The sequence below is a fragment of the Notolepis coatsorum genome, assembly GCF_963971535.1.
Source record: "Notolepis coatsorum genome assembly, chromosome: 2".
In the NCBI taxonomy this organism is placed as follows: domain Eukaryota; kingdom Metazoa; phylum Chordata; class Actinopteri; order Aulopiformes; family Paralepididae; genus Notolepis; species Notolepis coatsorum.
This window is the reverse complement of record NC_140166.1, coordinates 214854039-214880254: the sequence shown is the minus strand read 5'-3', so window position 1 is coordinate 214880254 and position 26216 is coordinate 214854039. Positions and strand designations below refer to the sequence as shown.

The following is a 26216-nucleotide window of genomic DNA, read 5'->3' as shown; positions in this document are numbered from 1 at the left end:
CACGTCCTGCTCCCTGTTATAGCCTATTGGCCTCTTGAAGACTCAGACATTTACCAAGCGTGGTAGTTGGGTGGTCAAGTTGAGTTCCTATTATTTTTCAATTTAGCCGTGAAATGGCTGAGGGTATGAAGGAGTGTTTGTAGCTGTTGGTTTTGGCTACGTGTGGGTATTTGAAGATGGGACCAGATGGCGGGGTGTGAAACTCTCCAGGTGCTCTCACACAGGACAGCTTTCTTCAACAACCGGTTCAAGTCAAGTGGTCCTTTATTAATCCCATTAATAAAGGACCAGGGGGTCATAGCAGCAGGGGGGGGAGGGGGAGGTGCAGGCAGGCAGTCGAGTCTGAGTCCTGGACGCGTGTATATTTTCCTCAACAGTTTCACTTCCGCGTTCGGTTTGCGCGATCTGATTGGCCACTGGCGTTTTTTTCAGCACCAATCGCGTTGCTCCTAACAATCGCGCCAGCAGGCTGTTACCCTAACCTTAACCAACTAACCCTAACCTTAACCAACTTCGACAGGCTGCCTCCTTGTGTGCACACGTGATGCAAGGCTTCTATCCTCTCTACAACCGACCAGTGGGGGGCATAGTCGAGCAACGTTCAAGACAGGGGAGGGGAGAATTAGATACACGAAATTGGGATGGGAGAAAAATTGAAAATAAGGAGAAAAAAAGTGAAAAAAAAATGTGTCTATAATAATAATCAACTAGGCTGCAGTAAAAAACTTAAAACCAGATTTTCAAACATAAACATAAAGACGAACAACACGCTCCTCACAGACAAACTGGATGTGGCCAATTACTTAAACATTTTCTTCACAAACATAGCCACAACACTGGTAAATAAACTACCCTCCCACTCAGGGCATTTTGGGGTAGAACACATCATAGCCTACTACAATAACCTAGGGGTCCGCAAAGACGATTTCAAACTAGAAATGGTAACAACAGCTGAGGTACTCAAAAAACTGAGTGCCCTCCAACCTAACAAGGCCATGACAATATCCCCTCCAAATTCCTCTGAGACTCAGCAGCCGCCATCACCCCAGTCATCACACACATAATAAACCTCTCCATAACCTCTCCAGGGACACGTACCCAAAGACTTAAAAATTGCGAGAGTAGGGGTGCTCCAGTAGCACACCATGTACCGCGCTGCGTCGCGGAATACCGTGCTGCGTCACGGACCTGGTTGACTCCGAGTTCGATTCCCGGACTCGCCGTCATTTGCCGAATGTCTTCCCCTGCTCTCTCTCCCGTTTCACTCTACATCTGTCGGTCATGCTTGACCAGAAAAGCGATAAACGCTAAAAAAGAATGTTTAAAAAAAAATAAAAAATTGCGAGAGTAACCCCCCTGCACAAAAAGGGCAGCAAATTAGACCCAGGCAACTACCACCCTGTTTCTATTCTTACCTCCATCTCGAAAGTCATTAGTCAAAAACTAATCTACGAATTCCAATCTGGCTTCAGAACATCCCACTCCACTGACACATGCCTTCTCTATTTGAACGACCACATCAAACAAGAGGTGGACGCGGGCAAATACTGCGGCGTGGTCATGCTGGACCTACAAAAGGCCTTCGACACTGTCAATCACTCCATTCTGATTGACAAGCTAAAAGCAATGGTTTTGATAGTTTATCAGTGACCTGGATGCAATCCTACCTGGAGGGGAGAAAACAGATGGTGGAGGTAAACGGTACCCTACCCCCCCCCCCCCCCTCTCAGTGAGCTGTGGTGTTCCACAAGGAAGCATACTGTTCCTAATTTATGCAAATGACATGTCGTCAGCTTGTAACTGCAACTTGTTCCTGTTTGCGGACGACGCAGCCCTGCTGGTCTCTGACAAGAACAAGTTACAGGTTGAAAAAACCCTCAGCTCAGAACTAGGCAGAATCTGCACCTGGCTCGCTGATAACCAACTATCATTACACCTGGGTAAAACAGAGTCTTTGATTGATTGATTGAAAACTTTATTAACAGATTGCAGAATGGGTACAATACAGTACAGCTCAATACACACAATTGTTAAGGGGATGCAGACCAGAGAAAGACTTTCGTCTTGTTTACATCAGGGTCCCCCATTTTCAATTCATCAGGACATTTATGACATACATGACATACAGATAGTCAGTACTGCTACATCTATACATTTATGACATACCAGATTTGCAAATACAGTACTGTTTGTGATACAGAAGGAGTCAAGAAAAGGGAGTATATACATTTGACGTAGAAACTGTACATTGGAGGAGGTTGGGTGGGGGGGGTTGGGTACATTGGGATATTGACAACCATACTGGGTAATTTACATTGGAGGTGGGGGGGGGGGGGGGGGGCACACTGTATAAACAAGTAAAACTGTACATTGAGGGGGGGGGGGGGGAGACACTGTACAAACAAACAAAATTGTACATTGGACTATTGACAAAACCATACTAGGTAAATGACTGTACATTGGAGGGGGTTGGGTTAGGATATTTACAGGGGCCAGTGTTGAATTGCAGTCTCCCGTAGGTGTCCCTTGAGAGAGGTTTTGAAAGTGGGTAGTGATCCACATTCCTTTACAGCTTTGGGTAGGGCGTTCCACATTGATGTGGCATAATTGCGAGTCCATTCTCTTTGGTTCAAATAACAAACTCAGCAAGACCGACGGCTTCTCAGTTACAGTGGGTGACAATATTGTCACAAGGAAAGATGAATTTACATACCTGGGTTCCATCCTAGAGGCAAATCTTTCCTGTGACAAAATGGCATCCAATGTAATCAAAAAAGTCAACCAACAAACTAGATTCCTGTACCGGATCTCCTCTCTGGTAAACAAGAATACCCTGAAGACACTGGCAGGAGCACTCATTCAAGGGTACTACGACTATGCTTGCCCCTCATGGTACCAATTAGCACCTCAAAGGCGCTAAAAACAAAATTACAAACATCACAAAACAGACTACTGCTTGACCTTACTCCTAGAACCCACCTCACCCCTGCCCACTTTGACAACCTAGGATGGCTTAGAGTAGACGACAGAGTACAGCAACTTGCAATGGGCCTGGTCTACAAGATACACTACACCACTAAGATACCCATGTAGTACATGTCAAAATACTTCCCAAAGGTCAGTGAATACCACGACCACAACACCAGAGGGAGCTCCACAAATCATGTTAAACCCAGATTCGGCTCAAACAAGGGACTAAACACGTTTCGCAAAGAATCACAATTATGCCACATCAATGTGGAATGCCCTACCCACAGCTGTAAAGGAATGTGAATCACTACCCACTTTCAAAACCACTCTCAAAGAGCACCTACGGGAGACTGCTATTCGAAACTGGCCCCTGTAAATGTCTAAACCCAACCCCCTCCAATGTAGTTTCCCCCACCGTGCCTACCCAAACCCCCCCCCCCCCCACCTCCAATATAGTTTCCCACCCCAACTACCCAACCTCCTCCAATGTACAGTTTCTTCCCCCTCAAATGTACACAGTAAATTTTTCGCAGAGTACATTTTACTCAAACTGAGTAAAAATGTACTCAGTTTGAGTAAAATGTACTCAGTTTGAGTAAGATTTACTGTGTATATACTCTCTTTTCAGACTCCTTTTGTACACATAAACAGTACTGTATATTTGTAGATCTGGTATGTCATAAATGTCTAGATGCAACAGTACTGTCTACCTGTATGTCATATATGTTATGATGTATTGAAAATGGGGGACCCTGATGTAAACAAGATGAAAGTCTTTCTCTGGTCTGCATCCCCTTAACAATTGTGTATTGAGCTGTACTGTATTGTACCCATTCTGCAATCTGTTAATAACATTTTTAATCAATCAATCAATCCAAAGTTGGGTCCATGTTGGACTGGGTCTTCATAACTATGTTTTTATTTAATGTTTTTATGGTTTAGTCAAGATCCAAAATTGAGAGAAAAAACTAACTCCTAGTCTAGTAGTCTCTTACCGTGTTGCCATCAACATAATATGAAATATTTCAAATACTTATATATTTAAAGGTGCTGTAGATAGCATCAGCCACTAGATTTCGCACTTTTTATCCAAGCAGGTGCATTCCATCTGGGGAAATTGGAAGTAGGGAGGGGATACGATACATGCAGGCAACATGCAAACATTCATTTTGGACCCGCCAACATTGTTTTAAACGATAAATTCTTTAAGACACTACCCCCTAGTCTGAATGACACCATTGACCCATGGTTATAAACACTTGATTTAATCTCAATAGGATAATCAAACAAAGGGCGTACATAATTTTCAGCATCATATCTGGAAGCAGAGGAACAAGGAGCTGTAATTAGGGTTACTATAAAGTGCAGGTATTGAACACTGGCTGAGGACTGAATTGGCAAATGCTATAACGTAGCTATAATGTAGTGCAAGACGTCCAATCTAAATTCATAGTGAACATTAAATCATAGCAGAAAAACCGGGAGTTGAACCTTTTAAAACAGCCGTGCGCTGGTTAAGGGTAGAATCTGTAACGCCATAACAAACGGTGACCTCCAGGCAAAAGAGCCCCCGCTTTGGCATTTCTCTTTTGTTTACATGTTTTGTTTTGGTCTGACGTGCAGGGTGGGAGTTTAGTAACTTAGTATATGGTAGATTTCTCCAGACATCTGTTGGCAGAGCGTGAGGTGTAGCTAGCAGTAGCCTCTGCTATCCCCAACTCAACCCCAACCCACACGTCAGACCAAAACAAAAACATGTAAACAAAGCACGACACCAAGCCTTAGCGGTCGCTGTTTGACGGCATTACAGATTCTACCTTTAAATGTCAACACTTGACAAACACAAAATTGCATAAATTCCTAGTTATAGCACCTCTAAGACGACATCGACGGTGACCACACGGACATATACCACACGGGTATACTCTGCATACTTTTTTTCCCCTTCCCTAAACGTCCCTATAACCAAAATTAGAACCATTTATTTCAAAGTAATCTTAGGTGAGCAGCACACAACATCAACAACGACAAAAACAAGACATCTTTTAAAAAGTCACACAGGAAAGCAGTGAATATCGTCAATCGAACAGAAAGAAAACATTTCCATTTGGCTTGCGAGGAGATTATGAAATGTGTTTTTTTTTTTAAAGGCAACAATCCAAATGCTAAGTGTTCTGTTCAACTTCGTTAAGTGACGTCAGACTGAGGGCCGTCCGTCAGGGCTGTGGTTTGGGGGGTAATTATGTTTTGGGGGGGGGGGGGGGGAGGGGAGTAAACAACAACAACAACAACATGAAAACAAATGTTTAGGCCATATAGAGTAGGACAGAAACCGTATACCATATACAAGAGTGGCTACAAAAACTATAGTAATACTTGAGCAGTAAAAAGTAAGTAAGTACATACACAGCGTTTTCGTGTTAAAATAGGAATATTTAACAAAATAGTTTATACAAAAATTCCGATACATGAGACTACATTTAACCCTTTCACTACCACACTACCAAAATGGTTAACCCTTTCACTGCGACAATACAGAAGGCTAACCCTTTCACTGCCACACGACAAAGGGTTAACCCTTTCACAACCACACTACATAAAGGTTAACCCTTTCACTACCACACTACAGATTAACCATCTGTAGTGTGGTAGTGAAAGGGTTAACCTTCTGTAGTGTGGTAGTGAAAGGGTTAAAGCATTTATTAATGTATTGTGTGTGTACTTCACTGGAATCAGTGAATAGTCTGTAGTTCTCCTTAGGCACTGAATCCTAAAGGACTTAAATCTGCGAACGCTTGTAGCAGAGAGCGGAGTATAAACGTAACGTACAAAAAATAAAAAATAAAGATTAAAACCTTCACTTGAACCATTACGACAGTGAACCTACATCCCTTACTGGCCCATTTACCATAAAACCTCCAATAAAACACCCTGCTGCTCTCAACATAACAACCCGTCTCTCACAGCAGAGACCTTCACGCGTTAACAAAATAAAGCCGTGGGCCGCTATTAGAGGTTTTACGGTATCTCTCCCCGACGACGATGAGCGGGTTATGGCTGGTCGGCGTGACGTTGGCGATCACTTCACTGCATGGAATTATCTGCTGTTACAGTTCAGGTGGAGTGTGATGAACTGCAGGCGTCGAGAGGTCGTTGTGTGTGAAGGAGGGATAGAAAACACTTGGTTCTGGAGCTGCTGCCTGTGGTTATCCTCCGGTGGGCTGGCCGGGTCACTGGTCCCGCGCCTCGTACAGCAGCTTGGCGGCCTGTCGAACACAACAGAGGAACAGAGAGGAGAACAGCGTCTAAGGTCACGAGGAATGGGAATAAGATGAGTGTATATAATAATAATAACTCACGCCTCCATTCATGTCTATATAGACCGTTTCAACAACATAAACATTCTAACGGCACTACATTTGACTTCCCGTCAGCTGTTGATATCAGCGATTGCCTGGCTGTTCCCTAGCTGTTCTCTTGCTGTTACCCATCTGTTCCCAAGCTGTTCCCTAGCAGTTTTCTGACCCTGATGTAAACAAGACAAACGTCTTTCTCTGGTCTGCATCCCCTTAACAATTGTGTGTATTGGGAGGTGTAGTGGTTACGTGACGTGGGCAATGACGTAACTTACGTCATTGCCGCTTTTCGTGTTCCACCCTCTGTTCCAACGCAATGTATTTCCCCATTGCCCGTTTCTAAATTGTCTCGTTTAAAACAAATAAAGCATTAACATTTGCATGGTGTACCTTTCTGTGCTTATTCATCCACAATCTATAGCTCAATATGAAAATATTCGCAATTAATCATAAAAAAGAAATAGACAAATTTTATTTCAACCAAAAATGCGTACACAATTATGTTAGTGATAGAAGGGAACTCATTTTGTGCAAAAATGGAAAGCTTTTCCATTTCCATGCGGCAGAATTGTTACAATAGCCGATAATCCATTTCCCCCAATGATAAATCCCTATACGGGTGGAACAACCAGTGACGTCAGACTACACCTCCCTATAGAGCCATACTGTATTGTACCCATTCTGCAATCTGTTAAATAAAGTTTTCATTCATTCTTGCTGTTCCCAAGCTGTTCCCAAGCTGTTCTCTAGCTGTTCCCTAGCTGTTCTCTATCTGTTCTCTATCTGTTCTCTAGCCGTTCCTGAAAACGCGGTGGTGAAATTCAATGTGACTATCGCACCTAAAATAACTTAATCTCCATTAGTTTCAACAGAGAGACGTTTTAGTGTCACAAGGCCTACCTTGTGCACTGGCTGACCCCAGAGCAGCATTATAGCCTACCTTGTGCACTGGCTGATCCCAGAGCAGTCTTATAGCCTACCTTGTGCACTGGCTGATCCCAGGACAGCCTTATAGCCTACCTTGTGCACTGGCTGATCCCAGAGCAGCCCTATAGCCTACCTCGTGCACTGGCTGATCACAGAGCAGCCCTATAGCCTACCTTGTGACACTGGCTGATCCCAGTGCAGCCTTATAGCCTACCTTGTGCATCGCAGCCAGCCATGACGAAGCCACCTTCTTCTCGTCTTCTGCTGCCTCCATGCGGAGCTGCTGGGCGTCCTGGGAGCCCATGGGCTTGTAATGCAGCAGCATGCCGTTGGCCCTCGACGTCCCCCCTGTGGTGGAAGCGCGCGCGCACACACACACACACACACAAGCGCACACACACACGGAAATGAACACCAGACATATACATAAACCATGGCTGCTCCTGATGTCTACCAGATGTTTTGGTTGGTAAACAAACAGACTCTTGGGAGTTTGCGTAGCGTCCCAGCTAATCAGATTATCTGCAGCATTCTTCTTCTTTAAAAAAAATTCGTTTTTCTCCCATCCCCCAATTTAGTCGTTAAGCCAATTCCCTTCCTGGTCGTTGCGCTGCGGTCTGGGAAGGGTGTATAGACTATCACATGCTGCCCTACTGTCAGTCTGGGGAGGCTGTATAGACTGTATCACATGCTGCCCTACTGTCGGTCTGTGGAGGGTGTAGAGACTGTATCACATGCTGCCCTACTGTCGGTCTGGGGAGGGTGTGTAGACTATCACATGCTGCCCTACTGTCGGTCTGTGGAGGGTGTAGAGACTATCACATGCTGCCCTACTGTCGGTCTGGGGAGGGTGTATAGACTATCACATGTTGCCCTACTGTCGGTCTGGGGAGGGTGTATAGACTATCACATGCTGCCCTACTGTCGGTCTGGGCACCTTTTCTCCCGACAGCGAGGAGTTTCACTGGGAGAACGTAACACGTGCGGAGGTTCACGCTATCTCCCTCAGATCAACTCTCCGCTGAACAGGCGCCCCGACCGACCTGTAGTTGTCGCTGTTTGCAACGACCAGGACTCATACCCCACCGGCTTCCCAGTTCCCACCCGCTAACACTGTAAGGACGACTGACCAAGCCGGAGGTACCGCTGACCGCTGGATTCAAACCCAGTCTCTGTGGTGGTAGGCGAGTGCTTAGACATCTATGCTACCCAGCCGCACCAGATTATCGGTAGTATTCTAATCTAAACTAACTGGACACATCTGTAGTGATAAATAGTCATCTATCAGTAATTACAAGTTAGATTGTACATCAAATGGAGACAAACATCACATGCAGGCAGGTTCTTCACCGACAGATGCAGTAATAAATGTCCAAAAAACATCAGAATTTATGACTACGACAAAAATGAAAGACACACAACACTGTTTAACAAACGAGATGAAGGGAATTATGAGAACAATGTTTTGAAAGCTCCTTTCAGGATGAGCATTCACCACGGCAAACAGGAGGCGTGAACAGGAGTCAAAACGTAAGACCTTACAGGACCATCACACCACAGACCGATCTCTCCTAAAACATGTAAATAAAGTAGGTGTCAACCACAGGAAAAAGGTACATATTGTACGTTATTGTACCTTAAACTAACCATAACAAAATTATGGCAAGTGCCTTTACCTCAAGACTATCAAGACACACTTTTCTGACACAAACCCTAACCTTAACCACACTGTTACCTTAACTAACCATAACCACACTGTTACCTTAAACTAACCATAACCACACTGTTACCTTAAACTAACCATAACCACAGTTACCTTAAATTAACCATAACCCTAACTACACTGTTACCTTAACACTTTCAGTGCCAACGACGGGTAATCTCGTTAGTTCATGCCAACCGTTGAGTGCCAGCCGACGAGAGATCTCGTTTTTAATCGCTATTTTTTTTATTATCGATTTCCATAAATTTTTCATCAATCTAGCCTCACGTTACCAGTGGGGATCTGTCTGAACTCGAACAGGGAAAATACCGCCCCCTATCGTCTCTCCGGATGGTACTGCACCCCTTTGGATTGGATTGAATGAAACGCATGGAGAAAAAAAAGTCCTGCTTCCACATTTTACTTGTCAGACAAGTAACCGGAGACGATCCAAGTAATCGCCCACCACCAGAACAGCGGAGAATGTGTGTTTCCAGTACCCAGCGTTGGATCAATAAACGCAATCGATATTTGGAATGGCGATCAGGAATTGGAATAATCGTTTTGGAGAACATCTGATCTGAGGTAAGGAATCTATTTTACCAGTCTTGGGATAATCTGAGCTATTTTCACCTATATATCAGCGTGTGCCATATGTGTGTATGTGTGTGTGTGTGCGATCAGGAAATAAGATAATCGGTTTTTCAGCCCGCTTCTATAGCGTGCATAAGTACACATATACTATCGATAATCTAGCGTTTATTTGAAAACGATTCATAAATAGGCCGAAAAACAACGTGTTTTGTGTATTCCAGTAAAGGGCGTTTATCACAGAATCTTAATTTTTTTCTGGAACTTTCAAAAAACGAGCGTTTTTCAAAATGGTATAAAACGGAAATTAACCAATTAAAAAACAATCCGTTTGGACAATGTTGACTGCAAACAAGTCATTGATAAGCGACGGCCATATTAGACACATAGCCATAGTTTAAGATATAGTTTATGCGTTCGCAAATATGAGAGCTCCGTCATTGAAGTGGGTGGTGACATGCAAGGGGGTTCCGGGGCACCGGAGGCGTGGCACTGAAAGTGTTAAACTAACCATAACCATAACTCTATTACATTATGTACCTTTTTTGTGTGGTCGATTAGTACTTTATTTACGTTTTCTGATGAGACCGTGTTGCACATGAAGGTGGAACGTGCGGGAGCTTGAGGTTATCAATAGATATTTTATGCATGAACAAGGCCACACATAACATGCTCATCAAAGGTCGTTTCCCCAAAAGCACCGTAGCACCAAGATCCTCTCATCTTGTCTTAAAGGGGCAGTTCACTTCGTCTTTTAGGGGCAGTTCACTTAGTCTTAAAGGGGAAGTTCACTCAAAACATTGAGATATCGGCTGTAGAGATGTCTGCCGTCTGGGCCTCCTATTATGGCGCTCGAAGCATCACAACCCTTGAGATAATCCACAGACCTCGTTTCACTGGGAAAAAATTTCTACGCAACCATAATAGTTCTCAATGAAACTGTTCACAATCAGGTCTGTGGATTATCTTCCAAACCCGGCAAATCCCACCCAACCCTCTGAGGTCGCCAAACCTGTAGGCGAGTTTACAATTATCACAAAATAGCTGCGACCTCACTATCTGGTTGAATAGCTAGCACTCCGGGCAAGAGGGGGAAATGTTTTATTTTTTTTGCGTTTTGGGTGAACTGCCCTTTTAAGTAAAAATAAAAAAGTATTTTAACTTGACCCCTCCTGACCTCTGAGGGAGCAGGGAGGCGTCTGTGCTTCAGCTGCTCCAGTACCTTTTCACAGCACTGAGGACACTTGTAAGGAAACAGACCCAGACCAAGACGGGATGGGGAGGGGGTGGAGTTTAACCAGGGCTAACCTTCAGAGATATACTGGCTGTCCAGCAGACTGGTGTATGTGTGAATGTCATTCTCTAAAGGCCAGAACAAGGCCCAGGTCCAAAGTCGGATCAGAAAGTGAGGAGAAAGCATGTTAATATCAGAGAGAAACGGACAGCGGTGTCAAGTTATTACCATTTTATTACATCATCATAGTGTTAGGGGTTCAACTCTCAAAAACTACACAACAAACAAATCTCCAGAGATTAGGAATATGTAGTTGTTACACAGGGTCATACTTCAAGCTACAGAGAGAAGAGAGAGGTGGCGTCTGAAAGCTTTTTCTTAAAACGCATTTAATAAAAAGGGGAATTCCACCCATTTTAAAGAAGCAACATACTGGGAGTGATTTCAGTCCATCTCAAAAGCACTTGATGCACCACTGACTTGTTTTCTGACTGTGGTAGTGGGGCGTGGTCTGAGCTCTGCTGCAGGGGAGCCGTGCCAGGGTTAGTTCATTGGCACAGGGGTTACCTGTTGACTAATTGTGCTCTCCGTGCTGGACCTGAAGAGAGCTCTTTATAGTAGCATGCTGGACCTGGAGAGAGCTCTTTATAGTAGCATGCTGGACCTGGAGGATGTCTCTCTTTATAGTAACATGGACCTGGAGGATGTCTCTCTTTATAGTAACATGGACCTGGAGGATGTCTCTCTTTATAGTAGCATGCTGGACCTGGAGGATGTCTCTCTTTATAGTAACATGGACCTGGAGGATGTCTCTCTTTATAGTAGCATGCTGGACCTGGAGGATGTCTCTCTTTATAGTAGCATGCTGGACCTGGAGGATGTCTCTCTTTGAGACACACAAGCCTGATAAGAAGCTGGGGAGGCTGAGTCACTGTGCGTCAGGGTCTTGAACTGAGAGAGCCGTCATTTGTATGTAAAGCTGAGAGAGAGTATTGTATTGTATTTTGTGTGTATGCTCGTAGAATATACGCAAGTTCATTTGAGAACCCAAACTGTCTCCAAGAATTAATAATTTGGCATGATTATCAAAAATAATATACATTATAAATGCTGTTGTGACATGGTTATGATGTTTATACTTGAATACGTTTGAAAAATAAAACTATACTTTTGTCAAACAGTCTGGAGAGATTGATTTATGACGTGATGTCATTTTGGGACCGGTACCGGTCCCGTCGGGTGGAAGAGGTTAATAATTTCTAACTTCGAGTCGATGTTTTTGGTGTCTTTTTATGTATTCATTTATTATTATTGTTATTATGTTGTGAATTGTGTTGTTTCATGTTTGAAAATAAAAGAATTTGATCACAAAAAAATAATTTCTAACTTCCAATTCCCCAAAATCCCAAACACCAAGTGCTTTTTGGATGGACCAAAATGCCTCCCCAATCTGTACCAGACGAGACGTGCTTCTTAAAATGAGCGTAGTGTCCCTTTCGCCTCGTCTAGTAATGGATTGGTAACGGGATAGCACCGGGTGGGACTGGTGAACAGTGAGGCTCCTACACAGAGAGCCCTTACCTCCCGGGCTCGTCCCATCGGTCAACACCTGCATACTGGCGATACGAGTCAGCTCCACCTCGAAGTGGCTCTCCCCGTCCAGGAAGAGATACCTGAGAGGGGGGTAGAGAGAAGAGGAGGCGGAGAGGGAAAAGAGAGATGAGATAGTTGAGAGGTGATGACATGGCATGAGAATTTAATCAAGAATCAGAAATGTCTTTATTGCAAAGTAAGTTTGCACATACAAGGAATTAACAGACAATAGACCCATCTCAAACCCTGCCCTCTTTTCTTGATCCTCCAATCACAACTGTCGCTTACCTCGGACAAACTACGCGACAGTTGTGATTGGAGGATCAAGAAAAGAGGGCAGGGTTTGAGATAGGTCCATTGAAGTAGAATAAAATTAAATGAAATATATAAGCTAAATTAGAATAGAAATACAATAGAATATAGTATAGGACAGGGCTGTACAATAGTGCAGGATTGTAGTATGGTATACACTAAATGAGATGAGAATTAAATGTAATGAGAATTGAATTGAATGAGATTAAATTAGAATTGAATTGAATGAAATGAGAATTTGATTTAAGATGAGAATTTCATTAAACGAGACGGGAATTGAATTCAATGACACGAGTTGAGAATTGAATTCAATGACATGAAATGGAATTATAATTTCACTTAACAACGGGATGAAAATTTGATTAATTTTTTGCGGAGGGGCAATATTGTGGGAGATGCAGTTGCACAGATTCAGAGCTAGGTATTCCCTGGCCGAGCACACGCGTGACGCTACCTGTGGTTACTGGACAGATTCAGAGCTAGGTATTCCCTGGCGGAGCACACGCGTGACGCTACCTGTGGTTATTGGACAGATTCAGAGCTAGGTATTCCCTGGCTGAGCACACGCGTGAGTCGTGACGCTACCTGTGGTTACTGGACAGATTCAGAGCTAGGTATTCCCTGGCTGAGCACACGCGTGACGCTACCTGTGGTTACTGGACAGACGGCACATCATGGGCTCAGACTTGTCGGACGAACCCGACATGACGGCGAACGATCCACCTGAGAGTGAGATGTAGCACAATGAGAAAACAGGGGGGAAAACAAGAAATTAAATCGACAGTCATTTTAAAAAGGCGCTTTTTGTAAGATATTCAATTGTTTGGAACGAGGACCGTGTTTGTGTGACTCGAGGCACATAGAATAAGCGTGTCGTTTAATAGCGGCGTGTAAATGGTGGTCAAAGTGAGTCACTTAAGACTCGACCATTAAACTCATTTCATGTCGTTTCTATCTGCTCAAGTCTACATGGTCCTCATTACAGACAAATTAAAATCGTACAAATAACACCTTTAAAAATCAGCCTCGACTGTACAGTATGTGAGGCTTGTTTGACTGGACTATTGATAACGCCACCATAAGCCTAACATCCACCAACACCCCCCTCCCACCACCCCCCTCCCACCACCAACACGACTAACCCCCCCCCTCCCACCACTAAAACCATTCGCCCTGAAGCCCACTGTGGTACTAATGGATGTGTCGTTAAGAGCCTGGCTGAGCGTTAGGGAGAGCTGGGGAGGCTTATATAACCACACACTAACCAGGCCAGAGAGGGAGGGCCGGAGGGTGGAAGCACCCGCCCCCCCCCCCCCCCCCCCCTCTAATGATTACTATAAGCATACATTTCTGCTTCTTTAGATAGATAGTTCACAGTGTAGACGTATGACATGCGACCAGATTTGAACCCAAGATCAAACGGGTGCCAGATTTGAACCTTTTTATGTTTCATACTTACATTGTTATATTTAATATTATATATATATATATTATTTTATGAAATATTTTTCGTTTTTACTATATATATATATGAATATAAATATCTTGGAATCTGGCTCGATGATACATTTTTGCTTAAATATCATAGACAACCTTGCCAGTGAATTAAGGCAATTTCCCCCCCCCTGTACAGGAATAGATCTAGTTTCCCAATGATGTGTAAAAAGAGGGTTATTGAAGCAGTCTATCTGTCTTGGACTATGGAGACGTGATTTACAGAAATGCTGCCCCTTCGACTCTTAAACCACTAAATTCTGCTCATCATGCTGCTCTTAGATTTATCACTGGTGACAGATATGATACACACTAGGGCTGCAACGATTAGTCGACATAATCGACGACGTCGATTATAAAAAATCGTCGACGAGAAATTGTTGCGTCGATTAGTCATAAAAAAAAAAAAAAAAAATTAATTTTTTTTTCTTTTTTTTTGTGCACTACCTATCTTTGTGAGAGTGGCTTCTCAGGGTTCCAGACAACATCATAACATGATGATCCCATAGCAAATTTTGGACATTGAAAACATTGTTCCCCTGCAGGAGATGATGATCAGACTAGACACACAATACATTACACACGCACTCCTCTCACTCACACACAGCGATCAGAGTAAGACACACACATACACACTCCTCTCACTCACACACAGCGATCAGAGTAAGACACACACACATACACACTCCTCTCACTCACACACAGCGATCAGAGTAAGACACACACACATTCACACTCCTCTCTCTCACACACAGCGATCAGAGTAAGACACACACACATTCACACTCCTCTCACTCACACACAGCGATCAGAGTAAGACACACACACATTCACACTCCTCTCACTCACACACAGCGATCAGAGTAAGACACACACACATACACAAATTACACAGTACACACCTCTCACTCACACAGCGATCAGAGTAAGACACACACACAAATTACACAGTACACACACTCCTTTCACTCACACAGCGATCAGAGTAAGACACACACACATACACACACACACGGACTCCTCTCACACACAGCAAACAAAAGTTATTTAAAGTACACTTTAATTTATTTATCTTGTTATGAGTGATTGCTGTATTGTTCTTCAAATACATTTTCATTTAAAGTGGCTTAAAGATCCAAATTCAAATGTTTCATGAGTCATTATTTTAATTTGCTATGGGATCATCATGTTATGATGTTGTTGTTTGGTCCTGACAAGAGTCTCAAAGTCTGGGGTGATGGTAGACAAGCAACTCTGAGGTCATGCTCAATGTCCAATCTGTTCCTCTGCTCTGTCTTCAGCTGGACCAGAGCTGAGAAGCCACTTTCACAAAGATAGGTAATTATAAAAAAAAAAAAAAAAAAAAAAAATTGTTTTTGTTGTTGTTTACATTGGTTTTCGATTAGTCGACTAATCGAAAAAATAATCAGCAGATTAGTCGACTACCAAATTAGTCATTAGTTGCAGCCCTAATACACACCACTGAATCGTATATGAGAAAGTGGGTTGGTCTTCTCTGGCAGATAGGCGAAAATCACCACTGGTATTTATTTATCCTTAAGGCCATTAACGGGAAATTACCTCCTTATCTCACATCACTACTAGTTTGGAACTCTAGACGCTATATAACACGCTCAAATGATGGCTTACACTGCAGGTTGCCCATATACAGACCAAACTTGGAAAATCAGCCTTTCATTATAGTGCCCCTACTACATGGAACTCTCTTCAGCTCTCGCTGAAGATGAAACTACCTATAACGCAGGGGAAGGCTGCCTGCAACAGCCTGTAACTGTTTTTGACTTACTTATATTAGTGCATTTTATAAGTGGTGTGGTGTTCTTCCTTTTAATGCACTTCATCTATGTATATCTTTACTATGTAAAAAAAGAAATATATATATATATATATTCTTTTATTGGATCACTATGTACAAATAATGTATGCATTGAAATGTCTGTAAGTCTAGACGACATTGAAAATGAGGGTGACCTCAATTGTCCCTTTTTGAGAATAAATAAAGGTTTGAATTGAAATATATATTTATTATTTCTATATCCCATTCTATATTATTCTAAAGGTGTTGTTTTTTGGTCTTTGTGTGAGCGAGCACCAAGACAAATTATTTACACCGTATGCAAGTACTTGGCAATAAGCCCGATTGTGATCGTGAACCCAGGATCTCCAGTACATGATATACATGGTGCTGAGCCGCTGAGCCACCAGGCCTCCCTGCTACAGGCCACCCTGCTTCAAGGTGTTGACCAGATTCAACAGACGTGCAGATCAGGGGATAATTCACAACATCAGGTGGATAATTCACAACATCAGGTGATAATTCACAACATCAGGTGATAATTCACAACATCAGGTGATAATTCACAACATCAGGGGATAATTCACAACATCAGGGGATAATTCACAACATCAGGTGATAATTCACAACATCAGGGGGATAATTCACAACATCAGGGGGATAATTCACAACATCAGGGGATAATTCACAACATCAGGGGGATCATTTACAACATCAGGGGGATCATTCACAACATCAGGGGATAATTCACAACATCAGGTGATAATTCACAACATCAGGTGATAATTCACAACATCAGGGGGATAATTCACAACATCAGGTGATAATTCACAACATCAGGTGATAATTCACAACATCAGGTGATAATTACAACATCAGGGTGATAATTCACAACATCAGGTGATAATTCACAACATCAGGTGATAATTCACAACATCAGGTGATAATTCACAACATCAGGGGGATAATTCACAACATCAGGGGGATAATTCACAACATCAGGGGGATAATTCACAAGATCAGGTGATAATTCCATCGGTCACAGTTTTTGTCAAGAGACTTCCTGAGAGCATCCTGATCTTGATCATTTGTCTCAGGTGAAAACTGTGAAAGATATTGTGTTTATAAACCCTTAAAAAGTCTGAGCTTAACAGCTGCAGGTTTGCCCTGCTCACAGCTAATGTGTGAAGCCGCTCACAGCTAATGTATGAAGCCGCTCACAGCTAATGTGTGAAGCCGCTCACAGCTAATGTGTGAAGCCGCTCACAGCTAATGTATGAAGCCGCTCACAGCTAATGTGTGAAGCCGCTCACAGCTAATGTGTGAAGCCGCTCACAGCTAATGTATGAAGCTAATGTATGAGGCTGCTCACAGCTAATGTATGAAGCCGCTCACAGCTAATGTGTGAAGCCGCTCACAGCTAATGTATGAAGCCGCTCACAGCTAATGTATGAAGCCTCTCATAGCTAATGTATGAAGCCGCTCACAGCTAATGTATGAAGCCGCTCACAGCTAATGTGTGAAGCTGCTCACAGCTAATGTATGAAGCCGCTCACAGCTAATGTATGAAGCTGCTCAGAGCTAATGTATGAAGCTGCTCAGAGCTAATGTATGAAGCTGCTCAGAGCTAATGTGTGAAGCAGCTCACAGCTAATGTATGAAGCCGCTCAGAGCTAATGTATGAAGCTGCTCAGAGCTAATGTATGAAGCTGCTCAGAGCTAATGTGTGAAGCCGCTCACAGCTAATGTATGAAGCCGCTCACAGCTAATGTGTGAAGCCGCTCACAGCTAATGTATGAAGCCGCTCACAGCTAATGTGTGAAGCCGCTCACAGCTAATGTGTGAAGCCGCTCACAGCTAATGTATGAAGCCGCTCACAGCTAATGTGTGAAGCCGCTCACAGCTAATGTGTGAAGCCGCTCACAGCTAATGTATGAAGCCGCTCACAGCTAATGTGTGAAGCCGCTCACAGCTAATGTATGAAGCCGCTCACAGCTAATGTATGAAGCTGCTCAGAGCTAATGTATGAAGCTGCTCAGAGCTAATGTATGAAGCTGCTCAGAGCTAATGTGTGAAGCAGCTCACAGCTAATGTATGAAGCCGCTCAGAGCTAATGTATGAAGCTGCTCAGAGCTAATGTATGAAGCTGCTCAGAGCTAATGTGTGAAGCCGCTCACAGCTAATGTATGAAGCCGCTCACAGCTAATGTGTGAAGCCGCTCACAGCTAATGTATGAAGCCGCTCACAGCTAATGTGTGAAGCCGCTCACAGCTAATGTGTGAAGCCGCTCACAGCTAATGTATGAAGCCGCTCACAGCTAATGTGTGAAGCCGCTCACAGCTAATGTGTGAAGCCGCTCACAGCTAATGTATGAAGCCGCTCACAGCTAATGTATGAAGCCGCTCAGAGCTAATGTGTGAAGCCGCTCACAGCTAATGTATGAAGCCGCTCACAGCTAATGTGTGAAGCCGCTCACAGCTAATGTATGAAGCCGCTCACAGCTAATGTATGAAGCCGCTCACAGCTAATGTGTGAAGCCGCTCACAGCTAATGTATGAAGCCGCTGACAGCTAATGTATGAAGCCGCTCACAGCTAATGTATGAAGCCGCTCACAGCTAATGTGTGAAGCCGCTCACAGCTAATGTATGAAGCCGCTCAGAGCTAATGTATGAAGCCGCTCACAGCTAATGTGTGAAGCCGCTCACAGCTAATGTGTGAAGCCGCTCACAGCTAATGTATGAAGCCGCTCACAGCTAATGTGTGAAGCCGCTCACAGCTAATGTATGAAGCCGCTCACAGCTAATGTGTGAAGCCGCTCACAGCTAATGTGTGAAGCCGCTCACAGCTAATGTGTGAAGCCGCTCACAGCTAATGTGTGAAGCCGCTCACAGCTAATGTATGAAGCTAATGTATGAGGCTGCTCACAGCTAATGTATGAAGCCGCTCACAGCTAATGTGTGAAGCCGCTCACAGCTAATGTATGAAGCCGCTCACAGCTAATGTATGAAGCCTCTCATAGCTAATGTATGAAGCCGCTCACAGCTAATGTATGAAGCCGCTCACAGCTAATGTGTGAAGCTGCTCACAGCTAATGTATGAAGCCGCTCACAGCTAATGTATGAAGCTGCTCAGAGCTAATGTATGAAGCTGCTCAGAGCTAATGTATGAAGCTGCTCAGAGCTAATGTGTGAAGCAGCTCACAGCTAATGTATGAAGCCGCTCAGAGCTAATGTATGAAGCTGCTCAGAGCTAATGTATGAAGCTGCTCAGAGCTAATGTGTGAAGCCGCTCACAGCTAATGTATGAAGCCGCTCACAGCTAATGTGTGAAGCCGCTCACAGCTAATGTATGAAGCCGCTCACAGCTAATGTGTGAAGCCGCTCACAGCTAATGTGTGAAGCCGCTCACAGCTAATGTATGAAGCCGCTCACAGCTAATGTGTGAAGCCGCTCACAGCTAATGTGTGAAGCCGCTCACAGCTAATGTATGAAGCCGCTCACAGCTAATGTATGAAGCCGCTCAGAGCTAATGTGTGAAGCCGCTCACAGCTAATGTATGAAGCCGCTCACAGCTAATGTGTGAAGCCGCTCACAGCTAATGTATGAAGCCGCTCACAGCTAATGTATGAAGCCGCTCACAGCTAATGTGTGAAGCCGCTCACAGCTAATGTATAAAGCCGCTGACAGCTAATGTATGAAGCCGCTCACAGCTAATGTATGAAGCCGCTCACAGCTAATGTGTGAAGCCGCTCACAGCTAATGTATGAAGCCGCTCAGAGCTAATGTATGAAGCCGCTCACAGCTAATGTGTGAAGCCGCTCACAGCTAATGTGTGAAGCCGCTCACAGCTAATGTATGAAGCCGCTCACAGCTAATGTGTGAAGCCGCTCACAGCTAATGTATGAAGCCGCTCACAGCTAATGTGTGAAGCCGCTCACAGCTAATGTGTGAAGCCGCTCACAGCTAATGTGTGAAGCCGCTCACAGCTAATGTATGAGGCCCCTCACAACCTGAAGCAACACCGACACACTCAAGTTCAATCAGTGGATCGATTTGTACGTGTATCGTCACACATGTCATCATTCAAGTATACCGACCTCCCACGAGCACTTTGAGCTGCTTGTCGTAGAAGTCGCTCTCTCTCTGGGAGACCAGGCTGCATTCTCCACACTGCCTCACTGGGTCCACAAAGCACATCCTGGGCAGAGACACCTTCCTACTGCAGCACTTGTCACAGAAACACCGGCCACAGCGCCGGCAGTGGTGCTGAAAACACACAAAGCAATGAGCAAGGAGTCCATTAGTCCAGTGGGTTTGGGCTCCGTTTTTGACCAAGACTGGTTCCTGAAAGATTATAAGAGTCTCTGGTAAGCACTAGATTTAACCCTTTCACTACCACACTACAGAAGGTTAACCCTTTCACTTAACCGTCTGTAGTGTGGCAGTGAAAGGGTTAACCTTCTGTATAGTGTGGTAGTGAAAGGGTTAACCACTTGTCGTGTGGCAGTGAAAGGGTTAACCATCTGTATTGTGAAAGGGTTAACTCTTTGGTAGTGTGGTAGTGAAAGGGTTAAGGAGGTCCTTTTGCATGACTGCATGTGGGAAATACAATTTCACAGATTTGTTGATAAAATCAACTAATCAATGAGTCGACCAATTGACATTTAGTCATTAAGTTCTGTGTTGAACTTGAGTGCTACAGTGTTGAGTGCATAGTAGTAAAGACATATTAACATAGTAGGTAGTAATACAGGCAAGGAAGATTATTTAGTAGCAGAATGCATGATAGTAAAAAGACAGTAAGGTTATTTTTTTTTTCAATTATTTGGACTTATTCGTCGACCAAGCATTTCTTTAGCGCTACAGGTAATAATGAAAGTAATGTAGAAAAACAACAAATCTTCGCTATTATTTACAATTGTTTTTCCATCATTATACAGTAATTGTATATCAGGGCATCTCCTTTTGCACCATTTCATGTAGAATGACGCTGTACTATATTGAGAGGTACAATGTAACATGTTGTTGTTTCCTCTTACTTTACACAAAACAATCAATCAAAAGGAAAATAGATCAATAAAATGTACAAAAAATAAAATCACATCCTTGGAACAATAGAGGAGATATAGTAACTACGTTCAGTGGGCCATTTGAACAAACTTAAGGAACACACCAACATTATGGGAAATCTGCTTACAGTCTTCTCCAGAGACAAGAAGATAGATACCAATTGCCTCTGATCAGTAGAAAGTTATCCAGCAGCTGCAAACTAGCTTTGCTTAGCACAAATGAATGGAAGCGGATACGGACCAGCTAGCTTAGCTGTTGGCCAAAAACACCTGTCCCGGAGTTTTAAGCTATAGGCTAACGCTCCGTATCAGCTTCCATTCATTTGTGCTGCTAAGCGAGACTAGTTTGCAGCTGGATAGCTTTCTACTGAACACACAGAGGGAACTGGTATCCATCTTCCTTGTCTGACTGGGGGGAAAACGGTAAGCACATTTCCCATAATGTCGGCCTGTTCCTTTAACCCTTTCACTGCCACACGACAGAAGGTTAACCCTTTACTATCACACAACCGACGGTGACCGTGCGGCGGTGAACGGGTTAACAATCCCTATTATTAGCAAAGTGGGGAAAAGTTAATTAAAGTCGCATTGGTCTCAGGTTCCCCAACACTGAAGGAATGAAGGGCTCGAGTGTATTTCAGTGTATCTCTTTTGTCTGAACCCTTTCACTGCCACACTACCAAAGGGTTAACCCTTTCACTGCGACAATGCAGAAGGATAATAACCCTTTCACTACCACACTGTAGTGTGGTAGTGAAAGGGTTCAAACCTTCTGTAGTGTGGTAGTGAAAGGGTTAATGCTCATCAGCCTGTCCCTCATCTCCTTGTTGTCGATACAATCTGACAAAACGTGTGAATGATACTGTCGCGGTCACGTTACCGCTACCCACACTAAACAAACAGACCTTTCTTGTGATGAAGTCGAACTTGCCGTCACACTGCATGCATCTGGGACACTGTGGACGAAGAGAAAAACAGGATGTTACACAACTCAAGTTCAGCAGAAGTTTGCATAACGGACGCTGAATCACACTAAATTATATTAGAGGAACAGGCTGCTCGGTCCTCCTGAGACACATTTTCCATTACTGCAGGCGCAGATATGCCTGTGTCAGCTTTATACATAGAAAGCCTCGTTGCTGCACGACTATTTATTACGTCTGTTCCCCTTTTAAAAGACCTTCCAATTAATTGAATGCAGGTAAAACATGAATCAAGATTGTGTCTGATGAATTAAACCATATGGCTGTTATAATCTTTCTTGGCTGTATGCATGCTACTTGTGTGATTTAGTGCCTCATCGATTTAGTGCCTCATGTCCTACCATGCTCTGTAAATAACTCATGTACATATACCGATATGCCCTACTCTGATTACTGTATTATTGCACAATGTCGTTCTATTGGATTCTATTATATATTATTATTGTATTATGCACAATCGTTGCGGGCAAGACCCCCCGCATTTCATTGTATACTTGTATGCCGTGACAAATAAAACTCTTGACTTGACTTGGGCGAGAATCTTCAAAGGGATCATTAATACATAAAGACAATGTTTAGCCTTTTAGTTTTGTATATTGTTTAGTGTTTGGTCTTTACTAATTTACTTTTTCTACTGTATGAAGCACAATCTCAGGAGGGTCATACAGAACCAAGCATTTCACTATAATGTACCTTATTATATGTGACAAATAAAACTCATTTTGAACTTGAAGCTATGTTTTTAGCACTGACCATTTTATGGTGACTTCTGACAGCTGTTATTCTTAACAGTTATATAGGTAATCCATCATCAACAACACCAACAACACCATCACCAGCAGCAGCATGGCTAGTCCTCCACAACGAAGAACAGCTTAATGCAATGCGTTGCGTTAATGGAAAGCTCGAAACTTGATTGAAATTTGTATTAACAGATTGCAGAATGGGTACAGTACAGCTCAATACACACAATTGTTAAGGGTATGCAGACCAGAGAAAGACTTTCGTCTCGTTTACATCAGGGTCCCCCATTTTCAATTCATCATAACATACATGACATACAGATAGACAGTACTGCTACATCTAGACATTTATGACATACCAGATCTACAAATACAGGGTAGGTTTGTGATACAAAAATGGTCTAAAAAAAGAGTATACATTTGAGGGGGAACTTCAAGTCCTTTCGGTTTGAACAGACAGACCAACGTAGAGAGACAGAGAGGTATTATAGCTGGACTGTGTATGTATGTGTGTGTGTGTGTGTGTGTGTGTGTGTGTGTGTGTGTGTGTGTGTGTATATATATCTATGTGTGTGGCTGGTGTGGGGACTGTTTAGCATGGCATGGGTTTGCTAGCAGGGCAGCACAACAACACAGCTCAGCCTGTTAGCTAAACCCAGCCAACTGTGGTGGCTAATGATCATAAGCCAAACAAGCTAGAAGACAATAAATGCATTGCTGCTCGTCTATCAGCCCCTCGCCACAGCCGCACATACTGCAGACATGTTATAACCAGACACAGTGCTGTTCTAACAGCTGGGTTTAAGAGTTAGCTAGTGGCTCTGGGAAGCTAAGCTAGTAGTTAGTTAGCTGTCTGGTTGGCTGTGCTCTGCATGCAACGCCAAGTCCAGGGGCCAAGTCAGAGCGATGGATTTGTGGATAATATCTAGTTTTGAATTATGCCCCCTAGTATTGGCTCCCCTTTGTTTCTAGCTTTTTTTTTTATGTTTCTCATAAATGCCTAGTGGTTTAAAAAAAAAAAACGACTGTTTCTATCATAAATCCCCCATATTTTATTGTGTTCTTTAATGTGCCTTTTCGTAATTTATTTCGAAATTATTCATAATTGCATTATTATTATTATCTATATTTATGACGACATGATTTCCCCGAGTGGCTGAAGATTCCCATAAGACCACCGCAACACTTCCGGTATTTGAGCTCATGGGAGAGAGTGGGGGGGGGGGGGCGCGTGAATGGATGTTGATTAGAGCCTTGACTGTTGCCGTAGCTACAACAACCACTGACGCCAAGGCTCTAATCAACATTCATTAATTGTATCCCCTCGCGCCCCCCCCCCCCCCTGTCCCCTCCACCCCCCTGCCCCCTCCACCTCACGAGCTCCATGTAACGCGGAAGTGCAGTGGTCTATTTGTCCCCCACCCCCTCCTCACCCCCTCCAACACTCACCTCTTTATCCGGGACCCACTGCGGCTCGTCCAACGAGAACGGGCTGTTGAAGGCTCCGTTCTCTGGGATCATTCGAAGGCCACTGGGGCTTCGCACTAGTTTCTTGCCATCAGGCACCGCAGACATGTTTTGTTTGTTTCCACGCGACGGAATTCCTTTCTTGCTTTCTACTGTCAGTCCGTCTCGTCCCCGAACTCCTCGCGACACGCCCCCATCCGCTTTGATTGACGGGGGGTTCGTCAAATGGCCGTGGCCGTCGATGTCACGTGGTGAAGCGATGATGGGCAAAGTGAGTTGTTATGTTTGTTTTTTTGTTGGACCCGCCCGTTGTGGCGGAGTGTAGAGTTCTGATGAGAAAAACTGCTCATAAAAGGTTTAACGAGAAAAGATGATTACTATTATGGGAAAATGTCATATCACGAGCTACAAGTGTGTGACCTGCGAAGAAAACAATAATCTTGTTCTGACTTTAGCACACACAACATGTGGGCCCGGCTATCTTGAAAATCAAATACATTCAGTGTACAAAATTTAAATAAAAACGAACTTATTATTGTTTCAAACTAAACTTTCTGTGGAGAACAGCGTTGACAGCACAGTAGAGGGCGCTGACACAGCTTCTGTTTGCTGTCTTCACCCAATCTAATAAAATATCCCAACCTCACTGCTAAGTAAATGTAGGCATAATGTTAGGCTAGTCTTGAGTCCAGCCGAACATCAGACTAATAAGGACAAAATGATCATTCACGTTTGATTTAGATTTTATTACAACGCCATACATACAGCTGAACAAACATCACTACAGATCAGGCAAATGAGAGTTCATATCACACTCTTTTCCACAATTACAGTATAATTACATAGTAACTAACTATAACAACATTGGTTGTGGACAATTCTGTTGCTGGCAATAGGAAAATACACCTGACCTTAAAGGGATAGTTGTGTTTTATTTGGTTTTACATTAAGTTTTGAATCAATATATTCTGAACATGAGCTACTCTCTCTCCCAAAGCCAGAAACCAAAGAAGGAAGAATCGAACTTGTGACGTCATCAAGTATGAAGTCTGGAGCTGCTCCATTGACAATGAATGCGAGACTGATTTTGTGGACCCACAGAATGTTTGTTTTCTTTTTTATATCCAAGTGAGCCTTTATTCTATAGTGGTGTTCTCAGTTCTGAAACAGAACATGGACCCATGATCTCAGAACATTCTCCTGGGTGTCTCTCAGTGTCATCACCGGGCGGTGATAGTTATGGTACTCACCATTGTATCCTATATAATAAGGTCGGGTGGGCCTCTCTGGCAGAGAGACGTAAGTTGCATTGCAATCTTTTTATTTATAAAGCCATAATTAGAGATTGTCCAAATTATATTAGTTCTTTATTGGAATGGACCACTGGACCCTGTCGTACACAATCCAGTTTTTGGCTTACACTTAGAGTGCCTAGAGTTTGTACTGAACTTGGTAGATCTGCTTTTGGCTTTTTTGCCCCTACATCATGGAATACCCTGCAGGAAACACTGAAACTATGGGTCGGTTTAGAACCTTAATGACCAATCAGGTCACCACAATATGCAATTGTTTTTAAATTATTACCCGTTTTAATTTTTAGCTATTTTATTCTTTTAAAAATATATATATATATTTTTTTAATGTATTTTAACACTTTCTTTGCCACGCTTATGTACATCCTTATACCATCCTCTGCCAGCTCTATTTGTCCATGGAGAAGTTCCCCTTCTTTGCAGGGCTATAACTTTTTAAATTGTATTGCTAAATTGACATTACTATGGCCCATTCAACGTCAATTATCTATCATTCAGGATGTAGGAACATTATACTTTTTCACTCACATATTCATACTAAAATACGTTCTAAAGTATAAATATGTTATCGTTTTCTGCAGCATTCTGCAGAACGTGATTTATAGCCCTAAATGCATTATATTGATGATCAAATACAGTTTGATAG

The 26216-nt window shown here is 43.2% G+C and overlaps 1 protein-coding gene across 2 annotated transcripts; it reads right to left on the bottom strand.

Moving 5' to 3' along the window:
• Nucleotides 1–4219: 4219 nt before the first annotated feature.
• On the bottom strand, nucleotides 4220–24445 carry zfyve21 (zinc finger, FYVE domain containing 21). Of its 2 annotated transcripts, XM_084308853.1 has the most exons (8): nucleotides 24240–24445; nucleotides 21970–22020; nucleotides 20093–20261; nucleotides 13333–13408; nucleotides 12362–12453; nucleotides 10855–10908; nucleotides 7468–7601; nucleotides 4220–6236 (listed from the first exon to the last, which is right to left on the bottom strand). In XM_084308853.1, the coding sequence occupies exons 1-8, from the start codon at nucleotides 24363–24365 to the stop codon at nucleotides 6201–6203; spliced, it is 738 nt and encodes a 245-aa protein (XP_084164979.1). In that variant the 5' UTR covers nucleotides 24366–24445; the 3' UTR covers nucleotides 4220–6200. The 2 variants fall into 2 exon arrangements, with proteins under 2 accessions (XP_084164979.1, XP_084164980.1); XM_084308854.1 differs by lacking the exon at nucleotides 10855–10908.
• Between the last annotated feature and the right edge of the window lie 1771 nt (nucleotides 24446–26216).

Bases quoted from the DNA above. Each gene is read 5' to 3' on its own strand.
- zfyve21 (XM_084308853.1), bottom strand. From the start codon at position 24,365: ATGTCTGCGGTGCCTGATGGCAAGAAACTAGTGCGAAGCCCCAGTGGC. The intron at 13,409-20,092 runs GTCGGTATACTT...TCTCACTCTCAG, and splicing joins GCTCAAAGTGCTCGTGGGAG to GTGGATCGTTCGCCGTCATG. The intron at 6,237-7,467 runs GTAGGCTATAAG...TGTGTTCGACAG, and splicing joins GGCTGGCTGCGATGCACAAG to GCCGCCAAGCTGCTGTACGA.